Below are 14687 nucleotides of genomic sequence, written 5' to 3' on the forward strand. Positions count from 1 at the left end.
AAAGCCCTTTGCAGCTTTATTTTTTCTTCTAATTTTTTCCCACAAAACACTTCTTTCATGATATGAAATTTAAAAAATGCAGTTGCTTGAAAAAGTTTCAAAACCTTTAGAGTTGTTTTCTTTTTTCTCCTTGTTCATTTGAACTGCACAAAGAACTCTTTTATGAAATTTAAAAGTTAGATGGCAAATGTTGTATATGATACATAAAAATAAATTTTTGTCCAGAAACTTTTATTATCGGAGCAATGCTGGGCATTCACCTAGATAGACATAAAATTTTTATTTTATTTTACACTGTATAAAACTATATCTATAAAATGTTGATCAACTCTGAATTCAATAACCATTCAACCCAATCCCTCATTTTACAACAAATTAACATTCAATGATACATGACTTGATTACGATGTGTGAAAAACATGGCGAGTTACATCTCAGAAGTTACGTGATTCAACATACCTGATATTACTTTAGAACATACCAATATATTTTAGCAAAACCGGCTGTCTTTTTGAATTAGGCTTTAAAACACGATCAAGATTATTACTTTGTTGAGGGCAAATCAATGAGTTTAAAATATTTTTCTTACCATGTAATGCAAGATGTGGTAAATGGAATCAAAACAGTCACACAAAAGGCTTTTGTCTACGCAAAAGGACAACTCGGCGGTTGCAGTAGTTTTACAGTAAGCAATGGTAGAACTACTTACCCCATGTCACTTCCCCTCTCATCCTCTCTATCTTTGCTTCCTTCTCTTTCCCCTCTTCTTCTCTTTCCCTTCTCTCTCTTTCTCCCTAGTCAGCCGCGATATCCTATTAAAAATCTTTATAATCTCCCCATTTTCACAAACCAAATTTACAGCAAGTTTGATTCATTCTCCTACTAGTTTTCATCGATGAATTATTTACCTGGGAGTAAAAATTTTTCCATGGTACAATCTTTACCATAGTAAGATCCGTGTCCGATCTTTTAGGCGTTCAAGCGTTAAAAAAAATGATGCATCACACTGAAATCATACTCCAGTATTAAACTTTGTGGACTGACACGCTTACCAGCTGCTCAGCCACCGTGGAGCATCACTGAATAATTGTACACATATTTATTACACATGTTTATCTCTCATGGTACACAGGACTGCTAGAGTATTATTTTGCAGTAAAAGTAAAACTGTATTCATTGATTTTTGCTTCATGGAAATAGTGATAATATTTTTCCAAGCAGCGTGGAACATGTAGCTTGTACGTCGTTGTTGCGCTTTTAATATCACACTTTTTTATCGCTACTGAGAAATATGAACTATAGTAAGAGTTGTGTTAGTTTGTAGCCACAAGTGGATGTTGGAAAAAAGATCGCATTGCATGGGAATCAAACTCGGACATAGCTACCAACTGCTCCACTCAGCTACCTTACTGCATTTTAGAATAATTTTACAGAAAATTATTGCACATGACGATCTGTCACGACAGACAAGATTTCCAGGGTGCTAGTAATCATAATAGCTATGATTACTATATTACATTATAATGAATAATTTATATATATATATATATATATAAATCTCAGTTTTTTTTGCCTTTTCACAGACAGCAGGATTTGATCTCTGCACATCCAGGTCTAGAGGAGGCAAACTTAACCATTAAGCTACACAAAATACAACGGAATCATTGAGAAAATAGTCATTACACTGTTAAGATACTCCCTCTTGAAGTGCTTGCTAGCACTGTTGGCTGTTGGGCGTAATGATTGGCCTAAAACACGGGAATTGCCTTAATAAAGATTTGGGTAAAGTCAAGTTTTCCAGGTCAGTTACTCCTTAGGTAATTATTTTATTACCTGCGTAACGCTGGGCATTCAGTAGTATATATTCAGCTATTCTTAACTATAACAAGAGTTGTGTTCAGCCATCTGTCTGAAGCCACAGTTGAATGGTGAGAAAAAGGATCAAATTGTACAGGACTGGAACGCATGACGATCTGTATGGTCGACTAGCACTATTATCGCTCTCAATCATTTGCCTTTTAGCCTTTCACAATTATTGGGCATATACTTTTTCTTTATGTTTTATTGACGTAACTGATGATCTTTCGTGGCATACAAAACTGGCATGGTACTGACAATAATGACAATTATAGTGATAATAGCAATAATACTCAGAATACTCTAGGCCTACACAAAATTTTTCAGATCCATAGTAACCTTTGAATTGTTTGTAACTGATGGATTAGTGTGAGTTTATTACATACTACTTATAAAACGTCGAACAAGCTGATTAACCAATAAATAAAGTTGTAGGATAAGATGCATTTTAACAAAAGCTGATTAGTTACACATTAAACCATAACTGTCACGTACAACTTCTATCGTATTTTCTAGGTAAATCAGCCAAGCTGATTCTGATTTTGTACTTAAAATTAAGATTGGTCGACTAACCTTCAAAGTCATTTAGGCTTTTTTAAATTGTTTCAATATCTATTTCGAAAACAACACAATCGGCATTACAAGCTCTACCGATAAATATGTGACGAATCCTAGCTTTTTCAAGAACGGAAGTTAGAGGTGTTCAGTCCGATTTAGAATAATAGAGATGGGTGTCTTAAAACCCATTGTTATCTAAATCCAGCCTGTCAAATAATCTCAGTCTTTTATGTAAGGTATATAAACTATTTAAAATTGCTTGTAGCTTGTTACATGACGTTTAAATGGGCTGAACGCCAAGAAAAATGAGCTCAAAAAGCGCGGTTTTATCACAAGCTAGCTTTGTTATCGCGCTTTTTAAAATATGCAATATTAAATAGCTTATCTACCTTTCAGAACAGACTGAGGTTAATTTTAAGGCTGAATCTAGATATTTATGGATTTTAAAACATCCATTCCTATTATTCTAAATCGGTCTAAACATCCCTACCTAACTGCTGTTCCTAAAAAGCTAGGTTACGTCACGTATTTATGGGCGGAGCCTGTTGTGCTGATCAAGTTGTTTTCGAGACCGATATTAAAACGCTGTAAAAAAGCCTTCATTACTCTGAAATTTAGTGGACTGATCGTTATTTTGAGTACAAAATCGGAATCAGTGTGTCTTATTTACCTAGTAAATATGATAAAAGTTGTACGTGACAGTTATGGTTTAACAACAACTATAATCATAGAAATTCAATAAAAATTCTCCATTTCCATCAAAGACAATTGTAAACGATGCTCCGATCATCCTTACCTCATTTTTTGAGCTTCAGCAATATCTTTACACTAGCGAGAGCTGCTCACTCCACTGATTCTCATGATCACGAGTTACAGTTTGTAGGTCATTTTTGTTGACTATAAAGCTTTGAATTCTGCATCTTCTTACATCTGTGCCCATCCGGGTATATGTTGTACTGTAGTTGTGATGATGCGAACTGGCATCATAACGTTTCGTAACATACGCCGCATTCCCAAAGCAACATTCCAGCATTCTTCAGTAGTTTTCCTATGAAAAACCCATCTATTCACCAGCATTAAAAGCTTTGCCCTCGTTTTAAGGTGTTCTGCATTCTTCTGCGCTAGTTACTAGACTAGTTGCACGATAATTAATAGATATTAATAGTACCATAATTTTAATTTACAGCATAATTTTACAGCATTGTTTTTGGGGTTAATTAGGGCAGTTTTGCTGCTTGCTACTACAATATAACTTCAGAATATGACATTAATCCATTTTAGTGCTGAGAGCATAAGATTAAATCATCATATGACGGATTCTGTAACACCTACGCTTTCTGTTGCTTCTCTTTTGGAGAAATGCATGTACCTATGCCAAAGAAGTGTGTTTCTGGTGACTCCTCAAAATTTCTCTGGAATGACTCGTACACCTGTCAATAACGCTGTTCATAAAACAACTTTTGAGAACATTTTCGGGCCGTAAATCTCACAAGATTGTTAAAACGATCAATAACTCCCATTTTAAACGATAATGACATTTGCTCTGTATCTTCATTTTTTATATGTCTTCATTACTTACAGCTTTGTTTCTATAATAAACATCTGCCTGCGTTTCCCTTCACAACCACAAGCAACTTTGTGACCAATGGTTACCAGATTAATGTTTGATATAAGCATTAAAAACACAATGTAAACACAGTATTGTAAACACCCACATGTGATAAATACACGACACAAACCTTCCCTGATTCTTCAATTAGCTTGCCGTAAACAACTGATATGGTCTCAGACCTCTTATTTCAGGCATTGTGGGAAGATTGCAACCGCTAGCGTGTCAGCATCTTCATAATACACTAATCAGTGAAAGGGCAAACATCCTATATCGTAACTCGAAAAAACCGATTCTTACGGTCACCATATCCTGGTGTTCTATTATGTGTTTAAAAATTGGGTGCCACAATCAACAGTTTTTAAAACTTTGAGTCGATACAGTCCAAAGTGCAGTCACTACCAAATTCAGTCATTTAACAAACTCACAAAGCTTTCATAAATGTATACGAGAGTCAAATATAGACTAAGGGTTCTTTCTAAAATTTACAACAAATGTAAAAGGTACCAAAATGCATAGCTATCTAACATTAGAAATCTTGGCAACTATTTACGTTTTGCTTGTGATTAGCCGCCACTTGCCATGCTTTTCGTTGCCATGGCCAAATGTAAACAGTAGGTCCCACATACAGTCATTTAAAAATGTATGGGGAGCCTATAATATTCTATTATTTCTGAAATGCGTATAACTACATGTAGCTGCAAGCTGTATCCTATTAAAGAGTGACAATAGTACCAAAATTTGGTATCGTGTGACTGCTCGAAATCTCCACTTGTTTTTCTTATCTACTAATCCTTAAAACAATACTTGGGCTGTTACGTTGTTAAGCAGTGTTAAATGTAAATATTATTTTCACGGATCGATATTCTGAAAAATGGAAGCATAAAACGTCCAGGTTACTGAATTTATACTGCGAGGGAAGTAGAAATGTTGAGAAAACTTCAATTAACTTATCACAATGGCTTAAAAAAGAGCTGCTACTTGTTAAATTTTACTAGTGTTTCATTGATTTAAAGCTTCAGTGAGATTGAGTAATTAAAAAGATTAAATTTCAACTCGCAAACTATACATTAACACCACGGAAAAGTTAACATATTCAAGTTTAAAATAATATTTAAATTTCTTTTATTTAAGTTAACCATATTGAACTTATTGAACCTTGACGTTCAAGTGTGTAAAAGTTATAGGGCAGCTTCAACTTTTGTATGTGACTGTACATGCGAAGTTGTATCAGTTGGTTTAAGAGTTGTCTGTACATTTGATGGAATCCTCCGTTTCATTCCAGTTAGTTAGTTTCATTCCAGATGAATTAAGTGATGCTGAATGTCAAACATAATTCTCAGCTTACAAAATAGATTACAAAAACATGTTTTCAATTTTTCACCCGATTTTACCTGATGCACAGGGTTTCTTTCATTTTTAATGCTAATTGTTTCACGACAAAAACCCATGAACGCGTTCATTGAGGACAATGATGTACTTACTGCATGCAAAGATAGATTTTTAAGTTTCAAATGAAATAGATTGCGGCACATTCGCAACGAAAACAAATGTTCTATGAATACCAACCGCGTCTGACATGTTTGAACTGTGCCTCCTTTTACACATTAAATAAGCCCTTGTGAGTCTACTCATATACTGTAACACCTCCCTCATGCAAGAATTTGCTAACGCCCCAGAACATCACACTTATGATACAAAAAATTATTCTTTAACTCTGGAATGCAATTGAGTTGTGCAAATAAAAGAGGGTTGGTCTTCTAAGCAGAAGGTTGCTGGTTCAATACCTGAAACAGTGCAAAGTAGCATTTTACTTCAAACTTGAGATTAGAAGACCAGTGTTTGATATAGCAGGTTGCTAATTGATTTTGTGTCAATTATAAGAGTGATATACATGTATGTTGTATTAAGACAGCTCCTAATACAATATATTGCTCAACATTGCGCACTGTTTGACGGAGCTACATTTGTTTTGTGGTTGTCATACTAAACAAGAGAAGGACAACTCTTCAACAATGAATGCCATGGATTTATTAAAATTATTGCGAAATTCTAAATAAATAGTGTAAATTTCAAAAGTAAATAAATCTTAGATTTACTTAAACTGCCTCTTTTGCTAAATTAAAACATTCTGTGATATACCAGCAAACCGAAAAAGCAAATAATTATAAATTTCAGTGACCATCCTTAAGTAGCCTAAAATGCTGGACAAATGTATCAAGAAGCTTTGAGAACAATATATGCATAGAAACAATGATATGTGAAAAAGTGGGCGTGGATTGAGCCAAATAAAGCTAATAAGGTAAGAGGAATATACAGCTAAATCGCCCGCGGTTTGCATAATCATAAAATATTAAGTAGATTACAACTATAAAACGAACAAGCAGTGTACTACCTATTGCGAGAGTATTATCATAGAAAACCAGCTGTGCGTAAGGCACTAATAATGGACTGTGCACTACTACATACATTGAGCACCGTGATGAGGGACATCACCACCGCGTCCCTTTATAGTCCTACATAGTTATTCTCACTCCGTCTATGTACACAAAACATAAATAATTAGCTAGTAGTTGGAGTCCTCATATCAACCGTTCTTCGGGAGGCTGCTTTAGCACGCCGGACATCTGTAGATTTGGTCCTATTATCTCAGTTCGACTTGGACTATAGCGCCCTCTCGTGGCTCGTTTCTTCCTTGCCATTACAAAGCAAACAGCCACACCTAAAGTATAAAGAGATTTAATCATAGAAGACAGCTAATTGAATTGCCAGTCTTCAATCCATGTACACGCTTAAAAATTAGTTTGTCTTTTATCCCATCCTTCGACTTACAGCAGAACCCAAATGTGATTTTTTGAACCAGCGTTCACTTTTTTAAAGAAAAATTCTTACAAAGTGAAACTTAATGAGTCTAAACAGTAAAATACAAAGAGTTTAGCGGCTGTGAACGATATCCAGTTATGCCGTGTTGCAACTGCTACTGTGACAATCCATATTAGTCATATAAAATAATTTGATTAAATGTTATTTCACGTAAATACACGACCAATGTTATTATTAAAGAATCAAAAATAAATAAATCGAATCACCAAGCAAATAAAAACCATAGTTACATGGCAACTATGTAAGTGATATCGATCGACATAAGTGATCGACATAAGTATGTAATGTCCTCAGAAATTCTTGATTGCGCCTCTCGTTCCTCAAATTTAAGTTCCATATCGGTTAGAGATAATAAATGGCTGAATGCTAAAAAGGAACAGCAGTAATTGTCCTATTATACAATGTCTGTTTTATACTTAAGGTAATTCCGTCACTAGATGATAAGGGTAGTCAGCAAACCATGCATTGATTGAGAACCTTGCAGAGCCATTGACTAGTTGCAGTACGACTTAACACTTTTTTGGATCAACATGTAATCTAGTGTATATTAAAAAGTACACCCAATCTAGTCTATATCATAAAGTACACATAATCTAGTGTGTATCATAAAGTATACCCAATCTAGTGCATATTAAAAAGTACACCCAATCTAGTGTATATCATAAAGTACACATAATCTATCATAGTATATCATAAAGTACACATATTCTTGTGTGTATCATAAAACAAATGTAATCTAGTGTGTATTATGAATATATATGATGAGTATGTATAAAATCTGTTTTTGAAACAGAAAGGATGACAAAAAAAGCTGCATTTTGTTATAGGAACTGCCCTGGTGCAACTATTGCTGTTACCTTTGACATGAAGAGTAATTAAATACTTTACTTTAATAATATTACTTGATAGTTGATAATAACATAATTTATTTAAGTATTTGAATAACTAATATACTAAGTATAATATATGTTATATATTGAAATAATATATATATATAATATTTAGTATATCGATTATTGATATAGCGATTCCTTATTTTCGGAGATAACCAGTACTGGAACCTCGAGCGAAAAAAGAAAATCCATGAAATAGACATTAATTTTGTCTGCCTTTATCACATCTAATAGAGTTATTCGTAGGTATTGTACTCCTTTTCTTATGTTTATTGAATGATTTTAAAAATCAAAGGCATTGAAGAGGCATGATGAAGGGTAACAAGAACTTTGCCACTTCACAAAATGTAACAGAAAAACAGCTCATAGCGACAATTGCTATTCCAATGACGCTCGCGGAAGGATATCACTGAGCCAGAGTGAGAAAGAAGTTTATGCATTATATTTTTGTATTTACTTTGTCAAATTTTTCAATAAATACCTTTTACCACAAAAAGTACTGAAGGCTTCAAAGATTAACTGCAAGGTAACAAGAGATTACTGGGTACCAAGTATAATTAATTATACTATTATCAATTTAACATAAAAGTACTTAAGTTAATTAACTTTAATTTAAGTAAATTAAATATACTTACAATAGGAAATATAATATGCCTTATTATTTTATCAAAACATTAATAATATAATACTTATAAAATGAATTGCTAAAAATACTCAAAACTTCTACAATGAAAAGCTGCTATATATCAAGATCGCTTTTGCCAAATTATTTTTCTCCTTAAAAATAATTTCTCTCTCACCGCACTTGAAAATGGCATATATATAAAGGTATCTGAGGTATATATTATACAAACTAGTACCGTGACAGTCTAGTGTGACGTGAGAGACCCTCAGGTGTGCCGATAAAGCACACAGAATATTTATAGTATATGCACAATTATTCGTGAAAACTGCAAAAGTGGTTGATCGGCACGGGTTAGGGTGCTGGTACACGAAGCTGAAAATTGTGAGTTTGAATCCTCATGGAGGAATCTTTTTTCCTGCCATCCTTCGAACAAACGGACAGTCATGGCTTTTATGATGGTAAAAAAAATTTGCTTTATTTTAGACAAAATATTTCTTCTAAAATTTTTTTTTCAACCTTTTTTCCGTTACAGCATAAACCTTGCTGCGGAGAGAAAAGAGAGAAAGCAATAGTTTTAAATTGACATTGAAGGCGTTGAGCTCCTGTTGACTTAACATAAAACTACCGTAACCATGAACTATAAATCAAGTGTGAATGATACAAAAAAAATCAATACCAGTCACAATTTGAAGGGCTAAATGAGTGTAGTAAAATGTAACATTCCCATAACGTAAATCTTGAAACGGATTTTTTTTGCTGGGGCCGTTTACCTCATCAGTTAATTTAGAAGTTGTCTGCCCAAAAATCAAACTACAAATTTTTGGCAAGACTTACTAGACCTCTATGCCTTCAGAGTTTAGCCTTAGGTCATAAAGACTTACCTATAATACAGGCGAGGGCCAGAACAGCAACAATCGGTACCGCTATCATCACAGCAAGGTTAGGGTTGGCTGTAAAATATGACCAAATACCAAGTTACACAGACTACATTCCAAGCCTTAACTACTTAGTTTGCATACAACATCAGTAGTGTAGTGGACACCCGGGTGTACGGAGGCCCTATGCCGTGCCAACAATCAGATAATGTTTTCATAGGGCGTTGTAGTAGAGCGATGGCTAGGTGATGCCTTATGTCAAGGTTGGTATATTCAATTCTTTTGCTGCCGTGAGCCGCTTGATCGGCAATCGGGATAATAGAAATACAGAGACTGCAAGCTGATGAATCGGCTAATCAATTGGGTTTCACTTTTCTTCACATTACGAAGCCTATGCATTAGCTAAACCAATCAATTTTGGTTTCCAACGAAACAACCTTGTTGCCAATTATGTGAAACCAATCGAAATTCTTTTCGCTAAGAAATTCCATTTATACCTACTTTTCAAATCGGGAAAACCAGATCGCTATTGTCATGGCAAAAAGAAATTCACAACATTCGTTGAAAGCAAAGGAAGCGTCAGAAATTTTGCGAGAGTGGGATTCACTAAATAATTTTAGACTTATCTTGTAGAGAATTTTGTTCTGAATAAGATGCATTTTACAGTAAAACTATATCTGCATTGATTCCCAATAATTGTGTAAATACTAGCGGTATATCGAATTTTTGAAAACCCATTTGAATTATTTGGTTAGAATGGCGAATTTAGCACAGTAGTGAAAGAGTTAAGAGGGTAAGAATGTAACGATCCATGGATGATCAGAGGAAAAAACTGCAACTAGTTATGGCGTTATTCGTTATGCACAGGACACTAGATAATCAACAGCTTTAATTACTACTGCTATGATACAACACAATACCATGCTGATCATGTATTCACTTCTTGATGGAGAACTGTAGCCCAAGAGGGTCAAACCTTCCATATGGAAGAGAGTAGGCATAAATATTAATTTTTGTTGCGCATGAACAAGTGCGACTCCACTGGTGTTTTCAAGGGCATTTTCATGGCACAATGCTGGCGTATTGCACAGATGTATTGCTGCCGATCAGCAATACTGAACCACTACAGAATGAGTGTGACACGGCTGTCTATGTTATATGGCATTGCAGCGCCATACGGAGGGGTATGTCACTACACTCTCGCTGTATGGCAACTTATTACCAGTATCAAGCTGTAACACAGAGCTCGGGTTGCTCATGGCCACATATATCTCCACCTTCTCAATCGGTATCCACAGCTTTTATCTACTTTGTATACAGAAACTAACTTGGCAGTCTAGACGGTTTAGGTGTAACCTTTTAGAATATTCAAAATTGAAACAATATATGCTCACATGATCTTTGATGAAATGGAACAACTTGTATATGTTCAAGATGATAACAAAATTTAATTGGTTTTAGTCTCTCAATAAACAAATACCATAAAATATATATCTTTTCAAGTAAAATAAGCTACAACCTGCGTCGTTGACAAACATCAGTTGTCACCACAAGATTACTCTAAGAACTCCTCTTAATCTATCCAGATCATTCCAGAATGTTCTTACAAGTAACCAACTAACTTTGGTTTACTTTTTAAACGTTACGAGACTAAAGTTTTGCAGACCACTTGATAAGCTCAGTGACGCTGCAAAGCTCCTGTATCAGGTGAAGCCTGGCAACACACACACTGAATAAAGCCTGGTTCACATTAAAAACGCTGCATGTCGGTGTTAATACCATACTTTAGTGATCGTCTGTAATGACAATGTTCAGACATCCGCACTTACATTAGCGATATGTCCACAGAATTACGTTCTCATTATACAATGTAGTCGCGGAAACAACGAAATCCTAGTCCCGCAGGGACAGCCATAAAAGAAAATATCGATCGATCAACGTGGAGTGGTGCATGAAGTGGTGCACATTGCACAAGCTATTGGGAGAGTTTGAGAGTTGGTAACTTTCTCGAAATATCTGGGTTATCAGCTTACATAATAATATCGGCTTAATATCGGCTTACAGTGCACATAATCGAAAGGAGAGGACTGAGAGGGCAACACCGACCTGCAGCGATACAGTGTAAACCAGTCTTAAACGATTCTCTGAAGCGTACTATAGATATTTGCTGCAGCAACACACCCTAACACCACTGATCGATGTCTCTTATTAACAAATAGATTGACCAATGAGGTTTAGTCTCAGCTGTACTAAGGCCATAAAATAATTGCTGGATTGCCCCCACCATTGTTGAAGTATCATCCACATGTTTGCTGGATTGCCCCCACCATTGTTGAAGTATCATCCACATGTTTGCTGGATTGCCCCCACCATTGTTGAAGTATCATCCACATGTTTGCTGGATTGCCCCCACCATTGTTGAAGTATCATCCACATGTTTGCTGGATTGCCCCCACCATTGTTGAAGAATCATCCACATGTTTATTATCAAACGTACATCAACAACTTGCGTTGTTATATTTTATTCCAGGAAAAACCGATAGACAGACGTTGATGATGAAAACAACGGCATACACGACCCCTTTAGACTCAAGACGAACTAAACTATAAAAAAAGAATCAATGAAAATCATTCAAGAGTTCCAACTAGTGATACTCACATATCTGTTACAAGAATATTTTTGTTCATATATAAATAATGAATCGTGTGAAACGATGCAGCAAGTATTTAAAAGCTAATCGTGGATGAAACTACTATGCTTTTGAAATGAATAAAATGGAATCAAGATCATTAGAAACAATTAATTCAGCCAGTCACAGATAAATCCGTTTTATCTCTACTAATGTTGACAAACACATTTGTTCTAAACAGCGGCTGATGCATCACATTGCATGAATTTGTCTGTGTCTGAAGCCAGACCACAGCATATAATGGTAAGCCAGAGTAGATGTAACAACTGTCATCACACCGCATGATTCTAACATGTTATGACAGATGGCAGCAGGTTTCACCCACGTATTACACAATGTATCACAGCAAATGCAATGAAGAAACACCTATAATCAAACATTGGTTTAAAGATAAACTTGTACCAAAATGTTACGAGATCTTTCAGAAATTATCCGTATTTTTCCATCATTTGCAATTATTTTCGACATTTGAGGTGATCTGAGCGCTAGGACGTTTATAGATTGAAATCCACAAAACTTGATCAAGGTTAAACCGCTCATATCGAGGGAAAGTGTGATCATGTCTAGTCGTAAAGACGCGGACAGTATAGAGAGGCGTAAGGTCGCAACTTGAACACAAGGGCTGATATCAACCATAGCGATGGTAACAGCTAGTTACGTCATTACACATGTATTTCTTTCGAGCGTTTTAACCGCGAGCGAGTTATATTGATTTTTATCTTGAAACATTCTGGCAGTCAGATCATCTCAAACATCAAAAACCACCACAAATGATATAGAAAAACACCCGACACGTTCTAATACAATCTACCAAATATTGTGTGAGTTTATTTTTAACACATGTATCCCATAATGCATGCTGGCAGCTGGTAACATTCACTTCAAAAGGATCTAATGACCCATCAGAGCATCGAGAGTAGTGCAATCACTGAGTTTAGAGCCGATCAACTTCACTTAAACTCACTAATTCAAAATAATTCAAATTGATTCAGCTGATTCAGCTGATTCAATAACCAAATGAACAAGGAACGAATGACTCGTTGTTGAAAACGCAAGCTCGAAAGCATCATATGATGTAACAGATGAGTAACAGTATCAGATAAAGCACTATTTATAGAGATGGTTGATAATCCTACAAGTAAACTAATTACTCACTCCAACAATGACTGGGGGTCCTCCCATGTTTTCTGACGATTCCGACGACAGGGATATTTAAAAAGTGACAGACGAGACGACCATTTATCAATGTAGGTGACGATGATTGTGTAAGTAGGATTACTAAAGGTACGGATACACGTAACGAATTTTTCGTTGGTTCTGAGTTCTGGCCGAAATCACGAAAAACGCAGAATTAATCGGTCCAAATTCACAGAATTATTTGAGCTGTGCATGCCCACCGAGTTCATCGACAAAATGCTTTTAACATATTAAACAAATTATTAGCGAGCACGATTCTAGCAGCTTTAGCAATTAGCATAGTCCAATACGTGTATCGCGACACGCAATAAAAGTACAGAAGCAATTCAACATAGAACACACGATGTAACTGTTTAAGTTGCGCTATTGTTGGTTAGCGAGCACGACTCTAGCAATTATTAAGATATATGTAGTCTGAGAACATAATGCGGCACGCAAGAAAAATATTAAGAAAATTCACCATAGTAAATACGATGCAACCGACTTGATTGCGCTAAAAATGGCAACATTTTCCACCACAAAACTGTTGCTGCTAAAAAGGAAATATAATTAAAAAATAAACAATTTGTAGCTATAGCGTCCAAACAATAAATACATCCAATAACGCACTCTAAGCAGTTGCATCGTGTGTACTATGTTGAATTGCACTTATACTTTTGTTGTGTGTATTTATACGTCTCTTGGACTATACTATTTGCAAAAGCTGCTAGAATCGTGCTCGAAAGCACGATTCTAGCAGCGCAGAATAATTCTGTGTGTTTCAATCAGTTCGTGATTCGGTTAGAACCAACAAAAAATGTGCTACGTGTAGCATAAATCGACACGTTCAACCGAAACTTCACTAGTTTTGGTTTGAAGCATCTGGCCCAGCATTTATGGACTGCCGAATAATTAAAGTAAACGGCAATGCAATGCCACGACATTGACAGCAAATCCGTTTCCAAGTCTATGACTGACAGTGATTATTAAAGACAATCTCGGTCTATTTTCAGTACAAGAAATGTAGCCCTAGAAACCTAAGACGGCTGTCACTCTTCGCGGAGTAATCAGCAAGGCTCCCAAACATCACTAATAAGTTTGTGAAGGTCGCTGGTTGAGCCAAGCTTTTGATTAGCAGAAGTTCAGGCTTAGCTTAGTTCAACTTAGCAAGTTTCAGGTTTTTAACGCGACCCAGTGCCACCAGAATGGATATTTATATTAAAATAACGAATGTGAAGAAATAAGTTGTCTTTGTTACCAACTTGAAAATGGTGATAGTGATTTTAAAAGTGACGACAGTTATTTTAAAAGTGACTATTCTGACGACGACTTTGTGTGGTAGGACCCCCATGACTACATACATTTATTAGCAAGTTTCCATAAGCGAATATTGTATAAGCAACTTAAAATGAAAAAATCTGCGGCATGTCTTTCAAAGACAACCTTTCTCTTCAGGTATTTAACCAAGAAACAGAAACAGTACTATTAAAAACTCCATCATAATATGAATACGATCGGAAA

At 35.5% G+C, this 14687-nt stretch overlaps 1 protein-coding gene across 2 annotated transcripts in view; it reads right to left on the bottom strand.

Moving 5' to 3' along the window:
• Nucleotides 1–6032: 6032 nt before the first annotated feature.
• Nucleotides 6033–14687, bottom strand: part of LOC137398938 (fibropellin-1-like) — a 78718-nt gene continuing 70063 nt past the window's right edge. For both annotated transcript variants that reach the window (XM_068085099.1, XM_068085098.1), the window contains 2 exons: nucleotides 9307–9375; nucleotides 6033–6746 (listed from right to left, as the gene is read on the bottom strand). In XM_068085099.1, the coding sequence (XP_067941200.1) occupies nucleotides 6607–6746; nucleotides 9307–9375 (209 nt within the window). In that variant the 3' untranslated portion in view covers nucleotides 6033–6606. The remainder of the gene's footprint in view (nucleotides 6747–9306; nucleotides 9376–14687) is intronic.

Source organism: Watersipora subatra, chromosome 6, assembly GCF_963576615.1.
Source record: "Watersipora subatra chromosome 6, tzWatSuba1.1, whole genome shotgun sequence".
In the NCBI taxonomy this organism is placed as follows: Eukaryota; Metazoa; Bryozoa; class Gymnolaemata; order Cheilostomatida; family Watersiporidae; genus Watersipora; species Watersipora subatra.